Source organism: Salvelinus sp. IW2-2015, unplaced genomic scaffold, assembly GCF_002910315.2.
Source record: "Salvelinus sp. IW2-2015 unplaced genomic scaffold, ASM291031v2 Un_scaffold2461, whole genome shotgun sequence".
NCBI classification, from domain to species: Eukaryota; Metazoa; Chordata; class Actinopteri; order Salmoniformes; family Salmonidae; genus Salvelinus; species Salvelinus sp. IW2-2015.
Window position 1 is genome coordinate 129,434 of NW_019943779.1, and position 10,698 is coordinate 140,131.

A 10,698-nucleotide genomic window follows, 5' to 3' on the forward strand; every position below is an offset into this window, starting at 1 on the left:
ATATACACTCTAAAAAGTAAAGGTTCCTGGAGTATCCTTTAGGGGTTCTTCAAATTGAAACTGTGGGGGAACCCCTAAAAGTTATTTGAAGAACCTTTTGTGGGAACCCCTATAAGTTCTTTGAAGAACCCCTTATCATGGTTCCTCAAAGAACCTTTTGGGGTTCATTTTTTTAACTCCCTGTCCACCCTCCCTCCACTATAAAAACATATTTTAATAATAATAACAATTTTGATTTAAATAATTAATTGTTTATTTAGTGGCACCACAAATGTGAATTAATATTTACAAAACAATTTACCAAATAAAACACATTACAAAATTGCAACATTTCTGCAGACATGTCAGACCATAATAAATAATACATTTACTTTGTATAGTGCTTTTCATGACATTTAAAATATATAAAATAATGATGTACAATAAAAACAACATACATTAAAAATGAATCATAGTTAAACTAACAACATTGTAGACTTGATGCTAAATACAGATTTTTCAGCTTTAGTGTGTATATCATATTCACTTAGCTATGTTAGGAAGTTTGCCATCTTTATGACCGGCCCTGGTAACTCCACCCCAACTTCTCTTATCCCCCAGAACACAGTAACTTAACAACATAAGTGTTTTTCTGACATTTTTGGGAAATTGAATGGAAAATAAAAATCCAGCCTTAGCAGAGCCCCAAGTCCCATTGGGACGTCCTCAAGGGCGTGGATGTTCTCCCTATCAAAGGCCAGCGGGATTTCACTCTCATGGTGAAATGGATTTCCGCCRATGTGCAGTAAAGGAGTGAAAAGCGGTGAAATCTGTGTCAACAAAAGTAAGAAAAGATGAATACACATACAAAGAACATAACAAATATTCAGCTGTAGTTTTATATAAGCATGCACACCTATGTTTAYGAAGAAACAGATGATTGGTGCATAGGCATACCTTGTCACGGACATAAAGGCCACTCGGGTCCTCATTGAAGAGGTAGGGCAAGAGCAGAATCGCTGCTGTGGTCTCCAGTCCTAGTAAGGTAAAGCAATGATCTTACTACACTTGCTAATTTTATTACAAAATACATTAGTGAAAGGGAAGGAATAAGAGCAAATACCTCTTCTGTATTGTCCTTCAGGGACTGTCAAAATAGCAGGATGATGTCCTCACCCCTGCCTCGCCTCTCTACCTCTGCTAGTCCTTGAATTATCTTTTTGTCTATATCCATTCCATAGACTTGATTCATTTCTGAGAAGATCATTTCCACACATTTGTATCCTAATAGATTTTTGACACAATAGGCTGGAAAGCGACAATACTTTAAGAAGCTTTGTTTCCCCATCACTACTTTTCAGCATGTTCTCTGTGTAGTAGACTATTGGAGTTTTGCAACTTTTTCCACCTTGGCTTACTGCTAGCGCACTAGCTGACTGATCTGGAATCTATCTATTTTGGATATTGGCGATTTTCCCAGCCACCATTCTGTTTGTCTCTGCTCTTTTGATCTGCAGTTTTGTTTAAGTTGGGTTTTGTTAGTTGGGTTGTAACTGGTCTCCATTAGTATGGCTCCAGCTCGCTGACCATAGCTAGTTGGCTAACTGCATATAGCTAACATTCTTTGATATTTGGTTAGATGGCATTATGTATTTCCAAAACTTTGGTTTACTTTAATCACTCCATATTATGGCAAGAACAGCTCAAACAAGCAAAAAGAAATGACAGTCCATCATTACTTTAAGACATGAAGGTCAGTCAATATGGAAACTTTCAAGAACTTTGAAAGATTCTTCAAGTGCATTTGCAAAAACAATCAATTGCTATGATGACACTGGCTCTCATGAGGATTGTCACAGGAAAGGAAGACCAGCAGAGTTACCTTTGCTGCAGAGGATTAGTTCATTAGAGTTAACTGCACCTCAAATTGCAGCACATATAAATGCTTCAGAGTTCAAGTTACAGATACATCTCAACATCAGACTGTGTGAATCAGGCCTTCATGGTCAAATTGCTGCAAATAAACCACTACTAAAAGGACACCAAGTGGTGCAGTGGTCTAAGTCACTAGAGATCCTGGTTCGAGTCCAGGCTCTGTTGCAGCCGGCCACCACCGGGAGACCCATTGGGCGGCGCACAATTGGCCCAGCGTCGTCCAGGTCAGCGGAGGGTTTGGCCCGCAGGGATATTCTTGTCCCGTCCTGCACTAGCGAATCCTGTGGCGGGGCGGATGCAATACACGCTGACACGGTCGCCAGGTGTACGGTGTTTCCTTTGACACATTGGTGTGGCTGGCTTCCGGGTTAAGCGGACATTGTATCAAGAAGCACTGTGTCTTGGCTGGGTTGTGTTTCAGAGGACGCACGGCTCTCGACCTTCGCCTCTCCCGAGTCCGTACGGGAGTTGCAGCGATGGGACAAGACTGTAACTACCAAATGGATACCATGAAATTGGGGAGAAAAAGGGGTAAAAAAAATAAAATGAAATGAAATAAAAAATAAAATAAAGAAAAGACACAAATATCAAGAAAAGACTTGGGCCCGAGCAATGGACATTAGATCAGTGGAAAACTGTCCTTTGGTCTGGTTCCAACCGCTGTGTCTTTGTGAGATGCAGAGTAGGTGAACGGATGATCTTCTCATGTGTGGTTCCCACCGTGAAGCATGGAGTAGGAGGTGTGATGGTGTGGGGGATGCTTTGCTGGTGACACTGTCTGTAATTTATTTAGAATTCAAGGCATACTTAACCAGCATGGCTACCACATCATTCTGCAGCGATACGCCATCCCATGTAGTTTGTGCATAGTGGGACTATCATTTGTTTTTCAACATGACAATGACCCAAAACACATCTCCAGGCTGTGTAAGGGCTATTTGACCAAGGAGAGTGATGGAGTGCTGCATCAGATGACCTGGCCTTCACAATCACCTGACCTCAACCCAATTGCGATGGTTTGGGATGAGTTGGACCGCAGAGTGAAGGAAAAGCAGTGCTCATCATATGTGGGAACTCCTTCAAGACTGTTGGAAGAGCAGTCCAGGTGAAGCTGGTTGAGAGAATGCCAAGAGTGTGCAAAGTTGTCATCAAGGCAAAGGGTGAATACTTTGAAGAATCTCAAATATAAAATATATTTTGATTTGTTTAACACTTTTTTGGTTACTACATGATTCCATATATGTTATTTAATAGTTGTGTTGTCTTCACTATTATTCTACAATGTAGACAATAATTAAAATAAAGAAAAAACATTGAATTTGTAGGTGAGTCCAAACAATTGACTGGTACTGCAGGAACAACTGTCTGTGTTAAAAAGGCCCAGCTGGATTGAATTTAGCTATTTAAAATGACATATTTGAATGTTAAATGATTTGTTCTGTTTGTCAATACAAGACAGGGCCTGTGGAGGCTTGGGCTATTAGTGGTAGATTTGGGGGAATAGTGATAGATTTTGGAGAGACCCTTGTCATTACAGCCAATCAGTGAGCAGCTTCCCTTCCCCCAGATCTCAGACAGTTCTGTTACAACACTTCCCCTGCTTTCCTCAACAATGGAGTAACTTCTCCTGCTTTCATCAACAATGGAGTAGCTTCCCCTGCTTTCCTCAACAATGGAGTAGCTTCCCCTGCTTTCCTCAACAATGGAGTAGCTTCCCCTGCTTTCATCAACAATGGAGTAGCTTCCCCTGCTTTCCTCAACAATGGAGTAGCTTCCCACTGCTTTCCTCAACAATGGAGTAGCTTCCCCTGCTTTCTCAACAAGGGAGTAGCTTCCCCTGCTTTCATCAACAATGGAGTAGCTTTCCCTGCTTCATCAACAAGGAGTAGCCCACTGAGCTAAAGCCTTGCCATATATTTTTTTAAAGAGGGGGCATTTTTTACAATTAGGAAATAAATGTCATATTTTACTCGTACCTCAGCCAGCATTGTGAATGGTGTCTGAGGCGTGACATACTAGACCGTGCAGTAAATCTAATACTTAGGTGTTTTTAGTCATGCATGAAACGGCTGGGTGGTTCTGTGGTTATAAATTACTGACCTTGGAATACATTTCTGGCCAGCGCAGGGTCTGAATCAAACCCAAGTCCACCTGGCACACTGGCAGGGTCTGAATCAAACCAATGTCCACCTGGCACACTGGCAGGGTCTGAATCAAACCCAATGACCACTGGCACACTGCAGGGTCTGAATCAATCCCAATGCCACCTGGCACACTGACAGGGTCTGAATCAAACCCAATGTCCACCTGGGACACTGACAGGTCTGAATCAACCAATGTCCACCTGGTACACTCTGGCTTTACTTTACTGTCTCTTTCCATGAAACATGGATGCCAAATAATGTGCTTGGGGACCAAACAAGTCTTCAGCAAGGTTACTCATGTGGTTAACCAAACCATCTCTATTAGACGTCACCTCTTTGGACCTCATCTCAGTGAGTTTAGGTTGGAAAACTGTGAGGAGAGGGCTTTGGACCTCATCTCAGTGAGTTTAGGTTGGGGAAACCGTGGAGGAGTGGCTTTGGACCTCATCTCAGTGAGTTTAGGTTGGGAAACGTGGAGGAGAGGGCTTTGGACCTCATCTCAGTGAGTTTAGGTTGGGGAAACTGGGGAGGAGAGGGCTTTGGACCTCATCTCAGTAGAGTTTAGTGGGAAACTGTGGAGGAGAGGGCTTTGGACCTCATCTCAGTGAGTTTAGGTGGGGAAACTGTGGAGGAGAGGGCTTGGACCTCATCTCAGTGAGTTTAGGTTGGGAAACGTGAGGAGGGCTTTGGACCTCATCTCAGTGAGTTTAGTTGGGAAACTGTGGAGGAGGCTTTTGACCTCATCTCAGTGAGTTTAGGTTGGGAAACCGTGGAGGAGAGGGCTTTGGACCTCATCTCAGTGAGTTTAGTTGGGGAAACCGTGGAGGAGAGGCTTTGGACCTCATCTCAGTGAGTTAGGTTGGGGAAACTGTGGAGGAGAGGGCTTTGGACCTCATCTCAGTGAGTTTAGGTTGGGGAAACCGTGGAGGAGAGGGCTTTGGACCTAGTTCGTGGCATTGAGGAGGAGAGAGCAGCTGTAACACAGTACCTGGTCTAGTACATGACATTGGGAAAGGGACAAGGGGGATACCAAGAGTCTGTTGATTGGTCGGTCATTGGGTTAATTTGTTTTACAATATGTTCAAATCAAGCTTTATTTATACACCACATTTCAGACATGGATGCAACAATGACTTCATACAAAAAAAACGATGAATATAAACAGAAATATTTAGTACACAACAAACATAAGAGGATAAAAAACAGAAGAATAACAACTGAAAGACTAATGAACATTCTAAGGAAATGCCATTGATTAAAATATGAATAATATCCAACCCAAAATATAAGCTTGTTTTTTAGGAGGGTCTCTGATAGACACTATGGGAGTGTCCACTGAAAGTTGACTAGTGACAACAACTGGGAAGTAAAAGCCACCCACTAAATCTGCCCAAGAAGAGGCAAACGAAAGAAAAACCCACACCAAACGTAAAGACAGGAAGCAAACCAAAAAGGTAGCACAACTAAAGGTGTTGACTCTCCACATCTATCAAGACAACTGGAGCACTGGGCCAGACACTCTTAAATAGAACCTGGACCAGCTCAGGTGAAACACCTTCCCACTAACAAGATGGACAAGCCAGCACAGGTGGCTAAAGAGGTGACACCAATCAGGGCGTCCTACGTGCTAATGAGCTATACGTGCTAAAGTCCAACCTCAAAACATAAATGGAAAAACCAAAGCCTGTAACACCTTCCCCCTTAAGACAACAAATATATCCTATGTTTTTGTTGGACAAGTTTGCTTACCACCAACAGAAAACAACTTCAAGGCTCCCGAGTGGCACAGTGGTCTAAGGAACTGCATCGCTGTGCAACCGGAGACTCTTGGTTCAAGCCCAGGCTTGAACCAAGAGACCAGGCCGAGACCAGGAGGCCCATGGGGCGGCGCACAATTGGCCTAGTTAGGGAGGGTTTGGCCGGCAGGGATATCCTTGTCTCATCGCGCACTAGTGACTCCTGTGGCGGGCTGGGCGCAGTGCACGCTGACTAGGTCACTAGGTGTACGGTGTCTCCTTGGTGCTGGCTTCCGGGTTGGATGCGTGCTGTGTTAAGAAGCAGTGCGGCTTGGTTGTGTTTCGGAGGACGCATGACTCTCGACCTTCGCCTCTCCCGAGTCTGTGCGGGAGTTGTAGCGATGAGAAAAGAAAGTAATTACTAACTATCAACATGCGTCAACAACAAAAAACATATTGTATTATTTTTTAATCCCTTTTCTTTCGATAGAATCCTAAAACTCACTAGCTTCTAGAACTCTCGTCCCCTTGGAACGAGCCCAAACAAAACTCATCTCCAATAGGAAAAACATGCAGTCAAAATAAATTGTGATCCATTGTAACACACTGGTTAAACACAAATCTTTTTGACTGCTCACCTTTGAGACAATCAGCAACCAAGTTGTCCTTACCACAGACATGTCTGATTTCAAGAGGAAACTCCTGCAATATCTGTAGTAACTTTCCACCTCACTGCGGAGCTTTTCTCTCTTTTCAGGGTTCACTCAATAGGCATGTTGTTGGATCAGGGCCCAGTCCCCAATGTCATGCTCTAGTACATTTGGGTTGGCACATCTGAGAATGAACCCTGATATTCTAAAAGCAGGGCAACAATGTCAATATAATTGTACCCAAAAATTGTCAGTTGGTTGCAAAAATAATTACGGTTACTAAATCTAACATGAATATTTAACATGGAAAATCTAAACCAAATGTAGACCCCTTTGTTAATATGTATTAGCAATAATTCACTTAATGGTGAGGCATAAAATATATCTTTTGTCAGGCTGAATGTTTGAAATATGAGTAGGTGATTTGAGTCATGCTTCTTCAGTAGTGGAATAAAGACAATTAGCACTTGAATGTTGTAAATAAATACTGGAGTGATGTAGGATTGTTCATAAAATTGATTATAGGCCAATTTATTATACTGCGACCATGTGTATAGGCTGCAAGTACGTTGAAATTAAATAGATTTMTTTCCAACWTTCACTTTCAACTAAAACCAAACTTATAGTGTATGTMGGGCAATGTCTTATTTTCAACGACATTTTGCTMGGTGGGATAGCCCCAATGTCACAGTTTTAACGTGTCAAAAATCAATAGTCCAAATGCATAAACAGTTTGTGATAAATTGAAAAAATAAACATAAAATGTACTATATTCACAAACATCTGCCACAATAATAATATTACTTGAATGTACTTATACAAGAACCTTATAAACTGCACAAGCACCAAAAACGCTGTTGTTTTGACAAGTAGCAATAAATCACTGATATCGATTAGGGGGGGAAATCAGGTTGTACTTGCTGTTGAAACTAACATAAAAAAAAACATGGAAATGGGAGATATCTTTTAGCTTACAGGTTAGAGGACAACTTGCAGAAGACAGTCAGCTAAATTTTGGAGTGATGCATTTAGATTTAGGGGTTGCTAAACAAAGGAACGCAAGACAAATTTGTCATAAATCCTCAATATCATGCTAAAATCATTTGTGCGAGAGGAGGGAGATGAGGTTGCACGTCCTGTTAAAACAAAAACCACACGGAATCTGGGAGTAATGTGTACATCCCTGGTGTACATCCCTGGTTAGAGGACAATTTGTAGAAAACAGCTCGCTACATTTTGAAGTGTTGCATTATGATTCAAGTGGGTCACCAACGTGGTAAGTGTAACACAACTCTTTTGTTAGTACATTTAAAAAAAAATCTTAACAGTACTCTTCCAATTCAGGGCCTGGATTTTCCCCCTGAGGCTAATATCCATATCATGTTGAAATCAATTGATAAGGGGGCCAACGTTTAGGGTTCTACATTGTGACATCATTCAAATACTCCTACTACAATGTGTTAACATTCTACATTGTGACATTAATTCATTGATATCATGAAACAACTCCTTCATGTATGTATTTTCTATTACTTGATCAGAGATCTTTTATCAGATTATCTCGAGATTTATTTCCTGTGTGTGTTATCTGGTGTTGTACCAGGCTGTTTGACTGAGTAAAACTCTTCCCACATTGATTACAGCTATAAGATTTATCTGCTGTGTGTGTTCTCTGGTGTACTGTCAGATTGCCAGATTGAACAAAACTCTTCCCACATTRAGTACAGCTATAAGGTTTCTCTCCTGTGTGTGTTCTCTGGTGAAGAGTCAGATTGCTCGAAGTAGTAAAACTCTTCCCACATTCATTACAGCTATATGGTTTATCTCCTGTGTGTGTTCTCTGGTGTGATATCAGGCTGCTTAGGTAAGCAAAACTCTTCCCACATTGAGTACAGCTATAAGGCTTCTCTCCTGTGTGTATTCTCTGGTGTGATTTCAGGCTGCTTCGCTGAGTAAAACTCTTCCCACATCCATCACAGCTATAAGGTTTCTCTCCTGTGTGTGTTCTCTGGTGTATCTTCAGATGGCTAGATGTAAAAAAACTCTTCCCACATTGAGTACAGCTATGAGATTTCCCTCCTGTGTGTGTTCTCTGGTGATGAGTCAGATTACACACCGTTCTAAAACTATTCCCACATTCATCACAGCTATATGGTTTATCTCCTGTGTGTGTTCTCTGGTGTGAAATCAGGTTGCTAGTCTGAGTAAAACTCTTCCCACATTGACCACAGCTATAAGGTTTCTCTCCTGTGTGTGTTCTCTGGTGTATCTTCAGATAGCTAGATGTAAAAAAACTCTTCTCACATTGATTACAGCTATACGGTTTCTCTCCTGTGTGTGTTCTCTGGTGTATCTTCAGATGGCCAGATGTAAAAAAACTCTTCTCACATTGACCGCAGCTATACGGTTTCTCTCCTGTGTGTGTTCTCTGGTGTGATATCAGGCTGCTTAGCTGAGTAAAACTCTTCCCACATTGAACACAGCTATAAGGTTTCTCTCCTGTGTGTGTTCTCTGGTGTGATATCAGGCTGGCTGAATGAGTAAAACTCTTCCCACATTGAGTACAGCTATAAGGTTTCTCTCCTGTGTGTGTTCTCTGGTGTGACATCAGGCTGGTTGAATGAGTAAAACTCTTCCCACATTGAGTACAGCTATAAGGTTTCTCTCCTGTGTGTGTTCTCTGATGAATTTTAATGCCTGCTGAGGAGGTGAATCTCTTCCCACAGTCAGAGCAGCAGTGAGGTTTCTTCCCTGTGGATCTCTGCGGGTGTTTCTTGAGGTGTTCTAATGTGGAGAGACTCTTCTCTGCCTTGTTAGCATCATGAGGTTGTTGAGGCTCCCCAGAGGAYCCACGRTAGTCCYGTCTCTCTCCTGTGTGAACAACAAAGTCAGACAGATGGTTAAAGGCCCAYAACAGCAGAMATCTACTGTAAAAGGTGATGCCAACAGTGTAGCCATGATGTTGTACAACAATTGACGTCTGTACTGAATGTAATRATTATTTGACATTTGTCTTAAAATGAGCAAGAACAGTCATATTTTGTCTTGTTTTCACATTAGTAGTAACATCTAAGATTGTAGACTAGAAATAAGTTATTCATGCTGTTGAAACTCTAAGTAGTGTGCCAGACGACTTTTGGTCTCCAATATAGGCCCCATTTTGTGTTTTCTAAAATTGCGGCATGAGGGCGATGCACATGCAATTTGGTTGTAGAAACTCCTCCCTGCTAATGAGGAACCRATAGTTATGGATGTAGTATATCTGCCAGGRGCAAAAATGGTGAGCAAAGATTTTAGTTTTTCACRATGTATTCTGAATGTGAATATGGGAAAWCTCAGGGGAGTAACCTCCATTTCCAGGTTGCTTATGAGTGCATTTCACACTACTTTGSATTAWAATYGTAAGGCTCGTTTGAATGTCCTGCTTAAWATAATGTTTGTGTCATCATCGCAAATCAACCGCTTTGTACTTAAAAAACACTTCAACCAGTAAAATGCTCTTTGGCTAGCTTTTCCATCAGCCTGACAATGAGGGTTTGTACACTGTTTGCTAAATTGGCTCATAACTTCACCTAACAACRAATMTACCTATGTAATGAACGAAGAAGCACTTTGGTTGTTGTTGCATGACATACATAGTGTAYTCTAGGACCCATAACAATAACATAGACCTACCGTAGGACCCATAACTTCACCTAACAATAACAGACCTACTGTAGGACCCATAACTTTACCTAACAATAGCATAGACCTACTGTAGGACCCATAACTTTACCTAACAATAGCATAGACCTACTGTAGGAACCATAACTTACACTAACAATAACATAGACCTACTGTAGGACCCATAACTTCACCTAACAACAAATATAGGAAAATAGCTCTGTGTGTTGTACAATAGCCTATCCATCAAGGAACAGTTCTCTACACATTATGAGGTAAGTATCTCTGTGTCCAAACAGACTAACGAGACCCTACTGTAAATYAAGCAGACAATAACACAYKATAAACATMAATTTGTTAGGGATGTTGGATCCAACGTGGAGCACGGCATAACTGTCTTTACCAGAGTAATGAATGAAGAAGCACTTTGGTTGTTTTTGCATGTTGTGATGTTTGTCATTTGACTGTCATTCAGAAAATGATTTCCTGGATCAGCTGATGATAGTTGAACATGTCTAGAAGAAAAATAAACGCACACCTATTTAGGCGAGGTGCTGGCTAGCGGAGTAGAAAACTTGAAAGGAGAGCCGC

The 10,698-nt window shown here is 41.5% G+C and overlaps 1 protein-coding gene and 1 long non-coding RNA gene across 2 annotated transcripts; both read right to left on the reverse strand.

Annotated features, from left to right (window-relative positions):
• Positions 1 to 235: 235 nt before the first annotated feature.
• Positions 236 to 3,724, reverse strand: LOC112074013 (uncharacterized). The gene is made up of 3 exons (XR_002894659.2): positions 1,103 to 3,724; positions 937 to 1,016; positions 236 to 809 (listed from the first exon to the last, which is right to left on the reverse strand). It is a non-coding gene; the product is annotated as an uncharacterized lncRNA (long non-coding RNA).
• A 1,410-nt stretch (positions 3,725 to 5,134) lies between these two features.
• Positions 5,135 to 9,676, reverse strand: LOC112074011 (zinc finger protein 180-like). Its single transcript, XM_070440356.1, has one exon. It carries the CDS (start codon positions 9,050 to 9,052, stop codon positions 7,982 to 7,984), a length of 1,071 nt encoding a protein of 356 aa, XP_070296457.1. The 5' UTR covers positions 9,053 to 9,676; the 3' UTR covers positions 5,135 to 7,981.
• Between the last annotated feature and the right edge of the window lie 1,022 nt (positions 9,677 to 10,698).